Below are 17,306 nucleotides of genomic sequence, written 5' to 3' on the forward strand. Positions count from 1 at the left end.
CACTGGACCAGATGTTCTAGGGAGGAATCAAGGACAGATGTAAAGGCACCAGGAGATTGCAACACACCCCATTGAGATGTCAGAGGAGGGCAGATTGATGACTCTAAAAGAGAAGGCAGGCACCTATCAGTGGGGACAAGATAGCTATGATCAAAACCAGCATGGGATAACTCCCTGAGAGACTGATGAAAGAACAAGATAAAGAATAAGAAGAACAATTTAAGAAAACAAGCACTCGTCAAACGGCAATTGATTACAGCATGACAGTGCAAAACTCATTGGTCCCAATGAAGGAAGATCACTATATAAATAGGGTGCTTTGCCATTAAACTTTGGGTTGGTCCTGCCAAGACTTCCCCAGAGCATCGTGTCGCGACCAACAGAACCCGGCTCCTCCCTACCTGCGATCAACCTAGCTGGCCCCTAGGTTGCTCCTGACTCTGGACTGGTAACTATAACATTGACTGGCGGGATAGTGTGTGTGTGTGTGTGTGTGTGATTGAACATATATGCTAATTGTAGCTCCAATAGATGCGGCATATTGCCTTTTCCCCTGAAAAAAGGTCCTGATGCTGCTTATAAACATAACACCTGGGCCTTTTCCTTCAACAGGGAGGATGGATGAGTGCATGACTTACGTCTCAAACTCCTTTATCCTTCTTCCCCAAGCCACATAGTGTGCAGTGACCCACTTAAGGTCATTCTTGTTAGTATTATTGGTGCCCATGTGGAGTAGTAAGAAGGGGTAACAGTCCCAGGGCTTGATCAGTTTCAGCAGACAGCCCTTCACATTCTGAATTCTAGCTCCAGGCAAGCACCACACTTCTTGAGTTTCCCGGTCTGAATGGCAGATGACTCTATCCCCCTCAGGAGGGAGTCCCCGACCACAACCACGCATCTCCTCCTTTTGGGAGTGGTGGTCATGGAACCCCCATCCCTAGGACAATGCATCCCATGCCTTCTAGTTGATGGGGTCTCCTTCTGATCCCTTCCCTCAGATGACTCTTCCAAACCATTCTCCATCGTAGTACCTGTGCAGAGAGCCTGAAAATGGTTTCTTACCTCTATCTGCATTGGGGGTATATGGGATCTCCTCTTTCTTCTTCTGGAGGTCACATGCTGCCAGTTTTCTTCCCCGTTCTGCACTGCCCTCTCTGATTATTCAGCATGCAGTGCCTGCAGTACCAAACGCTGACTTCTGTGCAAGATGTGACAAGTTTTTTAAGACTGATAGACGTGAAGAAAAGTGTAATTTAGAAGTTGTGAATAGGAAACTTGGTAAGGGGAGAGAAGCTCACATAATTTTTTTAAAAATTTCTTTATTTTAGGTGTCTATGGCACATGGAATACAAAATTTGATTAATGCTATAAGAATGATTCACAGTGTTTCAAGGTATTACAATACTTCAGAGAGAATGACATCATTGTTTATAAAGGTAAGCACATTAATATCAAGGCTTCATTTATATAAACCGTGATGAAAGCAAACAGCTCTGAATATGACATTGCAGAAATTCTTGTTTTACTTCAATCAGCAGGATATCTTGGTGAAAAGTGGTAAGGATTTTATAAAGCTGTGATGCCCACTACTAAATATATAACACTTCTGTTGTCATGCTATAAAACAAATCAGGCATAAAGAAAACATCAGGCATTGCAACTGCAATTTATTTCTTATAATATTTTATATAGACTCACAAAGGTCTAGATTATGTCATCTTTATATTTAGTAGTCCCTTGCTCCACAAATACTATTTAACATGCAAAAAGAGAAGGAACTGTAGTGCTTCATGATGGACAAAACAGGTGGCAGGTCCAAGCATGAATGCTGTCTACTTCTTATCCTATAGGTTTGCTACTGTCCTCTAACTTCTCTCTCAGAACTTGTCTATGTCTGGCCAAATGATACCCCCTTGTCAGGTTACATTACCCAGCCTCTCCAGGGCTCTTCCCAGGTTCTTTCACAGGGTTATTCCAAAACTTTTCTTAAACTCTTTCTTTGTGGAGACCCAGAGCCCTGGCTTCTAGTCTCTCTAAACAGGTAGTGGCCTAGAATACCCCATCTAGAACTTCTGAGTTTTACTAGTGTGGCAAAGCTCCGACCTTGTCTCAGTGGGTCCCACGTTTCCTGGCAGATTAAGCTAGCCTCAGAGGCTCACTGTGACCCTCTATGTAGCCCTTCTCCCTCTAGAGGCAGGGGTCACAGCCTACAGAGCCATTTTCATCATTAGCAAGCAAGGGAGGTGAGGAGAAGCCACCTTCCCTCGCAAAGTCTCTGTTGTCTCCCAGTCTCAGTGATTAGTCGGGGAGGGGAGGTGGGAGCCCAGGCCCGCCCTCTACCGTGGGCTCCAGCCCAGGGTCCTGATAGTAGCAGCTCTTGGTATCTGACTTTTTAGAAACAGGATGAGTATGATTCCCTGGGCCACTTCCCCACAGCAGCCTTCACTTCTTCAATATCTGCATCACCCTTACCTTCCTTGTGCCTGATAGGGTTTGTACTGCTCCGTTTCTCCAGCAGCCCGGCTTCCTCCTACAGCTCCTGACACACACACCTCCACCTGACTAACTGGGAGGCTTTTAACTAGTTTCAGCCAGCCCCTGGTTGGCTTCAGGTGTCCCAATCAACCTAGCTATCTCCCCTGCTTTCTGAAAGGATCTTAATTGGTCCCAGGTGTCTTAATTGACCTGGAGCAACTGCCATTTTCCTACCCTGGTAACAAGGATTCATTTAGCCTGGGACTAATATATCTGTCTCCCACTACTTTTCTATAGCCATCTGGCCTTACCCCGTCAAACTAGCTAAAACTCAAGTAGAGAAGACACCACATTTGTTTTCTCAGGACATTGCCCTTCACTCATGGATGTGCCCTGCAGCCACGGATGGAGCCATTTCTAGTTGGAACACTGGATAGCCTCTGTGTATGTATGTTTAAAACATACAACAAACATAGTGTCTTCTATTCTTGAGTTTCTGCTAGTGACATTCTGTGAGTATCTATATATTTTACACATACGGGTGGATGTGGGTATGGTGTGTGTAGATAGATAAAACACACCTGTAAGAATGATGCATGACTTCTAGTGGGGGTCCTGGCTTACATACTACACAGCTACCACATGAGTAAAAATTCTCAGAACTCTGGTAGTTCTGCTTGTCTCATGGTGGGAAACTAAGATCCAGGAGTGAGAATCCTGTTAGAGTGATCTTTTGAGAAGCAGAATTATGAGCAAACATCTTTTCCTTTTATGCCTGAGACTTGTTCAAATATCTGTGTCTAGAAGTATCTAAAATACTGTACTGTACTTAAGTCACATATGTTAGGATATTTAACGTAAATGTGATGGAAAAGTTCCAATTGCAGGTATATAATTTGTTTTTTTCAAGGTGTAATAAAAACAAAATTTTGGAGATCATTAACAAAGTTTGTTTTTCATTTATATGTACTAGGTTACAAATCAAATGGTTACAGCATGTAAGGCATATATTACTGATGGTGGTTTATCTCGTGTATGGGACCAGGATACACCTGTAGTAATTAAAAAAATTCAGGTTTGTATAGTGGTATTTTGTTGTTTTCACTGGTTTAGATCACATTCTGATGTGGGTTCTTATTTTACCTAGTAAGCACCGGCTTGTAGGACTGCACTGAAGTCCATCATTTTTATTAGAAAAGTATGCATTGCTTTGTAATATAAAGTTTTCCAGATTTCATATTAAATAAATTATTCAAAGCTGATTTATTACTGTTAAAAGTAAACATATAACACTATAGGATTTAAAAGAGAGACAGTCCCACTATTTAGAGTGTTCAATCTAAGGTAATCAGTCAAAGAACATAAAAGCAACAGAAAAAGGAAAAAGGATGATATTTAAAACAAGTAAAAATAAGTAATTACAGCATAGGGAGCTAATCATGTAAATTCTGATATTTTTAAATAGAAGTTGGGAGTAGCACAGAATGTGTAACTATCAGAGCCATGTCAATCAAGAGGATTTAGAGGGACAGGATGGTATACAGGAGGAGGAATGTTATTCCAGGAATCAGGAGCAGTATGAGATAAGGCACAAAGGCAAGAGTGACAGCAGTGTACTAATGGAGAAATGAAGCAAGAATGGTCAGAGTGCTGGGCTGATAGGTGATAATGAGATGTAGGTAAAGGGAGAGTTTTAAAAATGATGAGGAGTTCCGATTTTATGTAGAAAGAGACAAGGAGCCAGTGAAAGCACATTAGAAAGTGAATTACATGGTAAGAGCAGCAGGAGAGTAAGGTTATTTTTGCTGTTGAATGTTGGGTAGATTGGAGAGGAGATGGTCAATGGTTTTGATGAGAAAACTATATAGCATGAACCAGAGTTTTGTCAGACTAGGGAGAGATTTTGGAAACGCTAGTGGGAGAAGCAAAAGGATTTGGTGAGAACCCGGTGAGGAGAGAAGGAAAGGGAGGAGTCAAAGAATTTAAAGGTTGAGAGAGGGAGTGTGCATATATGTGGAGGGACTGTGTAGGGCACCAAAAATTTAACAGCCTGTCAGAAGGTTGGGCTCCCTGCTTCATGGTAATAATGTAAGTTTATCCTTTGTAGAAAACCAGTTTGCAGGTTAAGACCAGAATTTCCCTTTATCTTCTGTTGATCCCCTTTTCATGATCAATGATGAGTATTTAATGAGGTGGGACCTAATAGTACTCCAGTCCACTTCAATTTGCATTGCTCTTTATCATTACTCTAAATAATCCTAATTCTTCAGCTCGGTTTTACTCTCCTTTGAGTTGCTGTACACGTATACATTCCATTTTAGGTGTATGTGTACTCAATGCACTTTAGTCAGAGACTTTTTCTAGTAGTACCTTTGGGGTAGTGGATGTGGTCTGGTGTGGTGGGGCAGTGCCCCACCCCCATGCCAGATTGGGCTACAACAGGCCAGAGCGGCTGCGCAAGGTGGCAGCCAATCAGGGAGGGCCTGTTAGGGAGCCAATCAGGGCCAGTATTACAGCCAGCCAATCGGGGCTAGTCTAGTACCTATATAAAGGCTGCCCAGGAAGGGAGCAGGCAGTCTCTCCCAGGCCTTCAGAGGGTGAAGGTCTGTCTCCTGTGTGAGGAGACTAGCACCAGGGACAGCGCAGCGCAGCGCTGGGCAGGTGGGGGTAGCAGAAGGGAACTCCCGCCCGGTATCTGCTGGGCCGTGGGCCCTGAGAAAAAGGGCCTAGCCAGTGCAAAGGGGCCGAGGGGGAAACGGCCCAGGGAGAGAGACGGACAAAGAGAGAGAAGGAAGGCAGGCAGGAAGGCTGCCACCAAAGGGTCCCTGGGTTGGGACCCAGAGTAGAGAGCGGGCCTGGGTCTCCCCCCCTTGCACTTCCACCTGGCTGTTAGGAGTGCCCATCACGGACTGCACCAGACCCCTGCCAAAAGGGGTTAGACTTTGGGGTGTGGTTGGCCATTGTGGCTGGGGCGAAGAGAAGGACTGCTGATAACACCAAACCCCCGGAAGGGGGTGAGACCGGAGCAGTGGGCACTGCCAAAGGGCAGTGTCCTGAAGAAGACGCCGCAAGCTGGGAGCAACGTGGGTCGAGACACCAACCAAGGGCGGGAGACGGACGGGACACCACTGGCAGAGGGCGCTCTGCATGAACTGAGCTAATTCCCTGACTGAGCAGCAGGACGTGCTGCAGTGGCGAGTCCCAACCCCGTCACACCTGGATGTCCTTGTGATGCATCAGAGGGCATAAAGGGCAAGGCCACACTGACTCCCTCTCATTCTTTCTTACTGCCCATGGCAAGTACTGGAGATCTCCACTGCTTTTTGAGCTTTGTCATTTCTAGCCAGCTTTACATATTGAAATTGTATATAGTTGTAGATACTGTTAATAGTTAGTATTAGTTTAGTGTTAATTAATTATATTATATTATTATTATTTTCATTTTTCCTTCTGAGTGTTGCTCCTGGAGTCTCTCTGTTTACAATGCAGAGATCTTCAGGTTTCAAACTGTAAAGTAATGCCTGCAACTGATGGGCATCAAGTTGCTTGTTTTGTTTAGGAGAGGAACATGTTAAAGATAAGTGCTCCAATTGTAAGTCTTTTCTGTCGAGTACGAAGTATGAGAGAGATTCATCTTATGGCGTACCTGTTAGAGAAGGCGATGTGCCCCTCCTCAGAATTTGATGACTTTGTTTGTGAGAGCTGAAATCTCTGCCACCCTGTAAAGAATGACCTTTTGGCTACCTCTTCTGCATATAAGGGAGAGAATGGGGGAAAGAGATGGTTATCTTTGTCCACAATGCTTCCTTGAAACCAAAGATGCTTGCTATTTCCTCCGAGTCAGACTCGAGACCAAAGAAGTTTTCCTTTTCAGCTCTCAAAGGTGAGACATCGGAAGGAACTATACGTTCTCTGGTACTGACTTGGGTGGAACATAAGAACAACGATGACCTCTGGTACTGTTAGAGGTGGCACTGTCAGATCTGGCACTAATGTCTCTGGTGCTTTCGATACTGACACCTTCTTCATCTCACATGATAATGTCAACTCCGCTATTTAATTCTTCAGAACTGTCGAGATCAGTGTTGTATACTTCAGCACCAATACCATCTACTTGGACTTGGGGGCACTTCATTCTATCTCCATACCTACAATGCTTCAAGCTTTCTTAGTTGCTAAGGACTTAATATGTCTCTCAGTACCAGACTTGCCACTGCAGTCAGTACTGGTCGCAGTCATGTCAGCTAACATAGTCTCACTATACCTTTTATGGATCTGCCACCATTGCATGCTCCTCAACAGTCATTGGTACTGGTAACTACTTCTGCATCAGTACTTGCTACATTGGCTCTAATACTGATGACAGTGCTGACAACATTTCTGTCTACATCTCTGGTACCACATATTTCTACCTCCCTTTACTCAAACTGCTATTGCTCCAAAATTTCCAGAGAACTGTAATATGTCTTCATCTAACTCCAGCAGCAGCTGGCCAGCTTCACCTGTTATGTCATTTAGATCTTGCTACTCTCCTGCTCAATCCTCATATAAATGTACTGCAAGGACATGATACTTGGCCACTTCTCCCATGTGCCTTCAGACAAGACTGAGATTCATCTGGAGACTTCTCTGTCTGGTGCTCATCACCTTGGTCTGTGGTTCCCTATAACTTCCCGTCCTGACCCTATTGGGCCACGGGATGCCGCTCAAGATATAAGCTTGGTGTCTGCCTCTTGATCCATATCCAAATCACTGCTCTGTTCCATCTTCTGCTACATAGGAAGCACCTCCCCTGGCTTCTGAGCAGGTGTCCCGCTTAGAGATCTTGGAAGAGGCGAGAGACAGGATGACACCACTGTCTAACTTCCTCTTATCTCATCATCCTCACCAGATGAGGTGATTACATCAGAAACATCCTTGCCACCTAGTGGATTTTTAAACTTTTCAGGATTTGATGAAGTGGTGACATACCCATAATGTGAATGGGCCAAGGTTGTTTAAGATAACCCTCATAAACTCCTGAAAATATTTGAAACTTTGGCTCCAGAATGTGTGGCTCTTCTGATCAATGAAACTCTTCTCAATTCTGCTAAGACTTTATGGCAGAACCTGGCCTCTCTCCTGCTGGTATCAAAAAGGGCTGACAGTTGCTACTAAGTGCCCTCCCAAGAGGGTTATTGTTTTATCACGCATCCTTCCTTGTATTCTCCTGCGCTAATGGCTGTGAATGAACATACCAAAACAGTCACAGACAAAATGTAACCAAAAGATAAAGAATTAATTAAGTTAAACCTGTATGGCACGAAATCCTATACAACAGCCAGTTAGGAAATGGAAGTAGTAGGCTCTTCTGGCAAATATGTTTATTAATTGGAACTCTATCTCAAAATTTGGTGATAAATTGCCTGAGGAACTTAAGGAGCAATTTCTTGCCATCATAGCTATGGGTCACTTAACCACATTGACTCAGCAGTCATGGCTTTTAAATCTATGGCCACAGACATATCTATAAGCCATTCCTCCTGGCTTCAGGCCTCAGGGATTCCTAGAGAATTTCAAAACACAGGTGAAGATCTGCTTTTCAAAGGTCTAAATTGTTTTTGAAGAAAAAACTGCTATGCTTTGCTTACTCCAAAAGACTCTAGGGCTACATTATGTTCTTTGGAAGTCTACTCTCTGCCTCTAAAAAGGGACACTGTAAATCTCAATTTATCTGCTTAGACATGTGTACCCTTGTAGGAGATGCAGTAAGCCTTCGAGGTGCAAGCAGCTGCAGGATCTTCTAACCAGATGTCAGCTTCTTTAAAGCAGTCAATTTGATGGGCATATCAATGACAATTGACCAGTCACTATGTATCTGTAGTGGGGTGGTCACCCGCTCCGGCCTTAAACGGCTTAAAACAGCCCAGGAGAGGGCTGTGGCTGGGAGCAAACAGTTCCCAGGCTGATTGGGGGAAGCAGGCTCAGATGTGGGCACTGGGGTCCGGGAGGGACACTGGGGCAGTGGCAAGCAGGACACCGGCCTGCAGAGGGCGCTCCGGAGGTTGGAAAAGCTAATTACCTGAGAGACCAGCAGGAGGCACCGCACGGGTGAGTCCCACACCATGACAGTATCTTCATACTAATTCCCTTTGAGAACCATTGGTAAAGATGCATCAGCCAGAATCTTGTGCCTGAAGCTGATTTCAAGGCAGTAATATACCTTTAAGGTCACCACTTTGTAGGTTAAAAATTAGCATTTGTCTCTCTTCCTCAGTGCCTGCACCTCCATAACATCAGACAAATGGTTCTGAGCACTGCTTAAGAAGGATATGTCATACGGTTCCAATCCTTCCTCCACTAACCTTCCCAGGGACCCTTTTCACAAGACTGCTTCAGAAAGTGCAGTCTCTCCTCTGTATGGGAACCATATTGAAAGCATCTCTACAACAAGGGGGGAAAGGGTTTTATTCCCACTACTTGCTCATTCCCAGAATAGGCTGGTGTTCTGATATCCAGGTTTTTCCTTAGCTGGATGACTGGCTGATTTGAGGTCAGTCAAAAGAGCAAGTAGTGAGCAGCATTATTCAAATCCAGTTACTGTTTGCTCATCTGGAACTGAGAATAAATGCAGAAAAGTCAACTTTAATCCCAGTCCAAAAGACTGAATTTGTAAAAGCCATCTTCGATACTACTACAAAAAGAAAAGGAGTACTTGTGGCACCTTAGAGACTAACCAATTTATTTGAGCATGAGCTTTCGTGAGCTACAGCTCACTTCATCGGATGCTACTACAGTGACTGCTTACTTATTTCAAGACAGGTTTCTGGCCATTGTCAACTTTTCAAGAACTTCAAAGCCAATCTCAGGACAATGGTATAATCCTGCCCATGACTTCTAGGTCTCATGGCATTATACACATATGCAATTTAGCATGTCAGACTTCACCTCAGGTACATGGAGTCCTGGCTCCATTCCACAGCTGAGCAGACACTCTCTGGACATGCTGATATATGTACTTGTATGAGTGCTTTTATCCCTAGACTGGTGAATGGACCCCAAAAACAGCTGTGTGGAAGTTCCCTTCTTCCCTTCTGTGCCAATTGTCATTGCTGGTTCTGATGCCTCCACCAAGGCCTGGGGTGTCCACCCAGGGGAGTTTCACAACATATACAAATCATAGAGTTAGGGGATACATTTAATGCAAGCAAGTGTTCCTAGCCATAATCAAAAGGCACACAACTCAGGTACTTATGGACAACACCACTGCCATGTTTTACCTGATCAGGCAAGGCAGAGCCAGGTTGGGTCACTTATGTGAAGAATCGATTCATCTCTGAAGTTTTGTGTTCAGAACATTACACTGAAGCCTTCCATCTGCTGGGATGAGAAACACTACAGTGTATTCCTTAAGCAGAAATGTCATTTATCACCAAGAGTCATCCTTGAAGATAAACATATTGGCCATCATGTTCTAGAAATGGGGACCACCCACTGTAGATCTCTTTGCAACAAACCTAAACAAAAAGTGTTAGAGGTGTGTTTCAGGGTGGTTGGAGTCCAGACTCAGTAGCAGATATCTTCCTTCTTCCTTGATCAACCGATCTTCTCTGTGCCTTTCCACTGGTTCATCCTTGGAATCAAAGGATAAGGAAACTAAAATAAGACCACGCTACATTAACACTGATAGCTCTGGCTTGGCTAGGGCAGTATCGCTACATAGATCATCAAGAGCTCACAATCCAATCACCAATAACACTGCCATTTGTTGAAGGATGTTTGTCTCTGAATCAAGATCAGAAACTACATCCAGACCTACAGAATGTGCATTTCTGGGCCTGGATGAGATATGGTTGGACTCCTTGGAAAAATCTTGTTCTCAGGAGATCCAAACCATTCTTATTAACAGAAAGGATTCTATGAGATCTATCTACTTAGCTAAGTGGAAGAGATTTTTCTATCTGGGCTGCTTCTCATCATCTTTGTCCCACTGGAGCCGAAATTCAGGACATCTTGTATATATACAAGACTTTTCAATTAGCTCCATTAGAGTTAATTTAGCCACCATCTTGGCCATTCACCCTTCCATTAAAGGCTTGTAAGTTTTTTGTCACACCTGGAGGTAGTGAGATGTCTTAAAGAGCTTGTTTGTGTATACTGTCCTGTCAGAGATCTAGTTCCATTTTGGGAGCTGAGGGTGTGTGTCTCAACTTCAAGCCTAAGTTGACCTATATTAGGTCAACTTACAGCCACCACAGTAATTACTGCAGTGGTTCATGTCCACACTACCCTCCCTGGGTTGATGGTGCATGTCCTCACCAGGAGCACTTGCACTGACCTAAGAGGGGCAGCATGGGGAGCTGAGAGCCCAGTCTCTCAGCTCTGCTGGCAGCTTCCTGCCAGGAACCTGGCTGCCCTATAGGTTCCCAGGTTCCCAGCGGGCTGTGCTCCCCTCTGCTTCCTGTTCCCTGCTGGGAGTGGGGGGGAAACCCCCTGGAGCTTCTCCCCCATCGTTCCCTGCCGGGAACGGGGGAAGCCGCCTTGAGGCAAGTCATTTAGAGTGTCTCCTAGACTGTTTGTGCCCTACACAAAAAGAGTGAAGGGGAAAGCAATCTCAGCTCAGATATCTTCTTGCATAAGATCCCGTTACAAATTCACAAAAGTAACTTCTCCAACAAAGATAACTACTCACTCTACAAGGGCTCAGGTTACCACAACAGCCTTCCTAAATAATGTACTGATTGTGGATATCTGTAAAGTGGCTACATGGTAATCAATACATACCTTCTCCAGACTATGCCATCAACTCCGGCATTGTGAATGGATGTAGACTTTGGTAAGTCTGTACTTCATTCCCAGTTCAAGTAGGTCCGAAGTCCCACTGCCTGTAAAGAAACCCACAGTGAAATGTACATGTACACAATCATTCAAAGAACTAAAAACCAGTTACTTACCTCTACAGTAGCTGCTGCTCTTCACCATAGGTTTGTGCACACATTGAGCTTGTCTTCACTACTGGGGTAAGTCAACCGAAGTTACTCTACTCCAGCTATGTGAATAACATAACTGGAGACAACATAGCTTAGGTCGACTTACCCCGGTGTCTTCACTGCTCTGCATCAATAGGAGACGCTCTCCAGTCCACTTACCTTACCCTTCTCAGGGAGCTGGAGTACTGGAATTGACCGGAGAGCACTCTACTGTCGAGTTAGCAGGTCTTCACTAGACCCACTAAATTAACACCCACTGCATCAATTGCAGCAGTGTTGATCTCCCAGTAGAGAAGACAAGCCCATACATTCCATGACCCTCCCTCCTTCTCTTCTAGTTTGGAAGTGTTTTCATATTTCTGATGCAAAGGAACTCAGGAGGGTTTTCTTTAATGCCCTTGGCTGCATACACAAGGATATCGTAGGTGCATGCAGTGCCCCGACAGTACTGCTTATAAAAGTCTCTGACTCAAGTATTTTGGGCACACACATACACCTACAGTGGAATGTATGTATGCCCAACACATCTTGAAGAACAGTGATTATAGTAGAGGTACGTATCTGTTTCTTTCACATGACAACGATCATGTGCAGGTCAGTTTTTAGATTAGTTTTGTGAGTTACCTTTTGTAAGAAACATCAAATGCTTTACTGAAACCCGAATATTTTGCTATGTTTCCTCCAGCCACAAATTTTGTAATTCTAAGTGTACAAATCTGGGACAAAGCTGTCGTGTCAGTCTTGATAATAAAGAAAAAATTTCACAAAGGAAAATTATAATAATGTCTCTTTAAAGGCTCCAGCCTTCATGTTTAACATCCTTTAATGCTGTGGCTTCTTTCTAAGGATATGGACCAGGCTTCCCTCACATTGTTTTCACTAAAAAAGTCTACTGCCACACCTGGGCAGGCTTCTTTTGGACCTTATAAACAAAGACAAGAAATCAAAAAGTCTTATTGGAGAGTCTTTTCAAGCAGAATGCAAACCTCAGGCAGAGACGAAGCAATCTTTTCTTCTGGGAGCACCAACCATTTCCACTTCCTGTTTAAATATCTGTTTTGCTGTCAACATGTGTTAAGATGGCTTGCAATCTGTCTCTTAATAACTAGTTGTATAGTTTTTTTTTTTTAAAATAAAATAATGGGAAACCAGGGATGTATTGAAAATGAGGGATCTGTCATGTACCAAAGGACTGGGGGAACCTCCCCTTCCACAAAGGTCTTATTATATATTTTTAAAAAAGGACGGAAGAGTTGGGAAAGAGGGATTCTGGAAATTACTGATTGGTAAACATATAATGGATTGAAAATAAAGCACAAATATTTTTCCATCTGTAAGCACTTGGAGGATAATGGAACTATGGGAAATAAAGTTATTTCTTCAAATCACGAACTGTATGTTTTGATTGATAACATTGGTGGATGTAGGAAACATAGTGGTAATATCTGGACTTAAACACGATATCGTGCCTCACATAAGCTAAATTGAAAACAAATTCAGAATGGCTGTGTTGAAGGCCCCATGACTTGCAAGCTTGGCCTAGATTCTGCAGCTAGATCCTATATTCTGTAGCACTCTGATGAAAATTCTGCAGCTTCTTAAGAACAATTTTAAAAATTGATGATATTTTAGAGAATTAAATATGAAAATGAATAATAAAATTAAAGTAGCTCCTAGGTTATTTATTTTAATATTAAATTTCCATTTATTTTACATTGCCTCCCCCATTTTCAGTATACTGCAGATTGTTATTTTTTAGGTTTCAGCATTAAGAACACTTTAATTTAATGGTGCATTTCAGACATTCTGAGCTATGTTTTCAGGCAGTATGACAACTCAGGAAGACATCAGTACTTCGATTTACATTTGGATCACATTTTCAAGCGTTTCTTTGGGACCACAAAGCCTAGAAACACAATTTTTTAAAATGAAAGCTGAGATCCTGGAGCAGCTTTTTGCAGAAAGCATGACTTCCATAACAAATTCCATTGAATTCCGGAATACATGGGACTTTGGCCATGTCTACACTACCACTTTTGTCAGTATAACTTATGTCATTCAGGGATGTGTTTAAAAACAAACAAACAAAAAAAACCCCACCCTCTTGAGCAACATAAGTTACACTAAAAGAAAAGGAGTACTTGTGGCACCTTAGAGACTAACAAATTTATTTGAGCATAAGCTTTCATGAGCTAAGGTGCCACAAGTACTCCTTTTCTTTTTGCGGATACAGACTAACAGGGCTGATACTCTGAAATAAGTTACACTGAGAGACATGCTGGTGTGGACCGCGCTATGTAGGTGGGAGAGCTTCTCCTGCTAATATAGCTACCACCGCTCATGGAGGTGGTTTTATTATGTAGATGGGAGAGCTCTCTCTCCTGCCAACATAGAGCAGCTACACAAGTGATCTTACAGTGGCACAGCTGCATTGGTACAGCTGTGTTGCTCTAAGCTCGCTAGCGTAGACATGGCTTTAGACTATGATTTGACTGCTGTCACTTATGACCCTAAACAAGGGCTACTGATAAGTTTGTTTTTCCTTCTTTAAATTGGGTTGAGATGACCAACAGAGTGCTTTAAGGGTTTGTGTTGATTTAACATAAAGTATCTATTATAAAACATTCTAGAGAATAAAAGCTTGAACATTTTGATTGAAGACTGGTTTGTTTTTTTTACATCCACTGAACTGGTGCATTAATTAAGGTCTCAATTCAACAAACCACTTAAACATGTGCTTGCAGTTCAACATGTACTTACATGGCTTTTCTGTGGAATTCTACTCCTGGACAGCCAAGACAGGGTTTTTTACGTTAGGTATAATATTTGAAAGAGCTGCTGCCTAATTGCCGTCAACCTTTTTCCTCTACATTTTAAACTGGAAATGCTCATATTGGCATAGCTAGTTTTAACCATGCTGTGCTAATAGTATGGTTATAGGAAGTACTGTTTTCTGTTTTGGCTTCTTCTTGATACAGCCACTGTGTGTCAGAATCGTCTCATCTTTCTCCTTTCCCATACAACTTCTTGTCTTGTTCCTCTCTTGTTGAAGTATTTTTGCTAATTATTATTAGGTCAGTAGGTCTCAGAGGCCCCCCAGCCATCCTTAGCACCCCCTTTTGTTAGGTGCTATACAACACATGGTAAAAGCCTCTGCTCTGAAGGGCTTACAATCTAGGGCCTTGATCCTGCAAAGGCTTACGCACATGCTTAATTTTAGGGGTAATAATAATATTTGAATAATACTTAATACTTCAGCAAGAGGGAGGGAGAAGTCAGTAGAACTATTCAGTGTGGAAAGTTAAGTGTGCTTAAATTTTTGCTGGATCAGACCTAAGACAAGACACATCTAGCAAATGTAAGAAAAGAAATCTGAAGGATCTGAGATGTTCAAGGGTAACACTGATATGGCATTTGGTAAAGATTAGCTCCCTGCAGCAATAGTTTTGAGTCAATTATTCTTAATCATAAAGTAAGATAAATACAGGAAATCCTTATTGGTCATCCATCTAACATTATTAGTTTGGTTTTTCACATTTTCTCCTCATCACTTTCTTCTTTTTGAAATGAGAATAGTAAGTGCTAAATAAGAAAAATTTCTCCATGTTAGTGCAGGACACAAGGAATAGGTCACAAGTCTGGTTGCAAAATTCTGTTTCAGTATCAAAATGATAATGTGGACTAATTACAAAAAATACCATTTTCTAAAATACAGAACAGCCAACAGAAACAACAGATTTTTTTTGTACATAAGAAATATTGCATGTTTCTTTCCATCTGATAGTTATTGCATTTGTTTCTCAACTTTTTTAGGACTGCATTTTTTTATTTAAAGAATATCAAAAATGCTTTCATAAAACAAGGAAACAGATTTTGGAAGCTCTAGGGGAAAAGACATTTGAAGTATCAGAGATGTATATTTTTGGCAAATTCGAAGCTTTTTGTAAAAGGCTAGAAAAAGTAAGTAACATTTTAAAAAAAAGGTAATTGTGCATGTCTTTAATGAGAATTTTTGTAGATTGACTAAAGAATTGCTTAGTGTACTGTATTCTTAATTCAATATGAAAGATTTTTTTTCTTTAAAATGTGGTTGATGTTTTTGGATAAATACGGCATTTCTCTTGATTTCTTAGACCATCAAATTATTATGACTTTCACAAATAACGAAAGCTGTAGTTAAGAGTTGCAACTCACTTTTTTCATTTGCTCATAGCTTGTTAAAAAATTCCGTGTTTGGCTTTCTATGCTTGGTCTCAGCCTAAAATTCAGTTTTTTAAAAGGGTTCAGAAAAATCAATTAATCTGAACCTAAGCTTTGTCTACACTATGCAGCTTTTAGCGACATGGCTGTGCCACTACAGCCACGTTGCTAAAAGGAGCGCAGTGTATCTGCTGTTTGTTGGCAGGAAAAAGCTCTCCTGCCGACAAACTTCCACCCCGCTCAAGCAGCAATGACTTTGTGGGCAGGAGAGCACTCCTGCCGACAAAGTGCTGTTCACATCGGTGCTTTTCGTCAGTAAAACTTTTGTCGTTCAGGGTGTGTGGTTTATTTTTTTTTTCCCAACACCCCTGAATGACAAAAGTTTTGCCGATGAAGTTCCAGTGTAGACAAAGCCTAAGTTAGATGGGCAGAGGAAAAAAAATAATAGATTTACATTTTTGCCAAAATACATAAGGCTTTCCCCCCCCAAAGATTATAAAAAGAAAGAGACCCACCACACACACATTGTACTTCAAATTTTCAAAACATGATGTTTTTATTATTAATTTGTTTATTTATTAAGCTCCCATAGCATTATTTGTGTTGTACACGACAAAAAATTAAGATAATTATGTATCCTAAAGAGTTAATAATCTATCCACACCCCATTAAAGTGAATGGAAAGAGTCCTGTTAATTTAATGGGCTTTGGAACAAACTGTAAAAAATAAAAAATGGAGAAGTAAAGAGTAGGAAACCCAAAGGGAGGATTGTTTTAGAGTTGTTGGTTGCTGGTGTGGTTTGTTTTTGTTTGTTTTTTGTTATTCTCTTCCTATGGGTTTTGTAGAAGTGACATTTTAGGAGGGATTTGAACGTGGAAAGAGAGGATGGTGGATTAGCTCCATGCAGGTGGCCTGATAACTCTTGACAGCCTTTTGTCTTCAGCGCCCTCTGGCAAACTCTTGTGCATGAGTCTTCAGCATTAATCAGTGCATTTACAAAATCAGTTTAGGATCAGTTCCTCCAAATTGATCCCACTTGCACAGAACAAAATCAGAAAGAAGCATTTAAAGAATTCCCTAAGAAACTCAGGCTGGAGACTTTCATATCCTGGGTCCAAGGGTGTCATAAATATAAAGGGAAGGGTAAACCCCTTTAAAATCCCTCCTGGCCAGAGGAAAGATCCTCTCACCTGTAAAGGGTTAAGAAGCTAAAGGTAACCTCGTTGGCACCTGACCAAAATGACCAATGAGGAGACAAGATACTTTCAAAAGCTGGGAGGAGGGAGAAAAATAAAGGGTCTGTGTCTGTCTGGATGATGCTTTTGCCAGGGACAGAACAGGAATGGAGTCTTAGAACTTAGTAAGTAATCTAGCTAGGTATGTGTTAGTTTATGATTTCTTTAAATGGCTGAAAAAATAGCTGTGCTGAATAGAATGACTATTCCTGTCTGTGTGTCTTTTTTGTAACTTAAGGTTTTGCCTAGAGGGATTCTCTATGTCTTGAATCTAATTACCCTGTAAGGTATTTACCATCCTGATTTTACAGAGATGATTACTTCTATTAAAAGTCTTCTTGTAAGGAAACTGAATACTTTTTCATTGTTCTAAGATCCAAGGGTTTGGGTCTGTGGTCACCTATGCAAATTGGTGAGGATTTTTAC

The 17,306-nt window shown here is 42.0% G+C and overlaps 1 protein-coding gene across 1 annotated transcript in view; it reads left to right on the plus strand.

Moving 5' to 3' along the window:
* The window catches only part of DNAH8 (dynein axonemal heavy chain 8), a 589,186-nt gene that overhangs the window by 94,004 nt on the left and 477,876 nt on the right, over window positions 1-17,306 (plus strand). The window contains exons 10-12 of the mRNA XM_084624647.1: window positions 1,329-1,436; window positions 3,449-3,550; window positions 15,258-15,404. Coding sequence (XP_084480773.1) covers window positions 1,329-1,436; window positions 3,449-3,550; window positions 15,258-15,404 — 357 coding nt within the window. The remainder of the gene's footprint in view (window positions 1-1,328; window positions 1,437-3,448; window positions 3,551-15,257; window positions 15,405-17,306) is intronic.

Source organism: Lepidochelys olivacea (assembly GCF_965140295.1).
Source record: "Lepidochelys olivacea isolate rLepOli2 genome assembly, chromosome: 3".
Lineage (NCBI taxonomy): Eukaryota > Metazoa > Chordata > Testudines > Cheloniidae > Lepidochelys > Lepidochelys olivacea.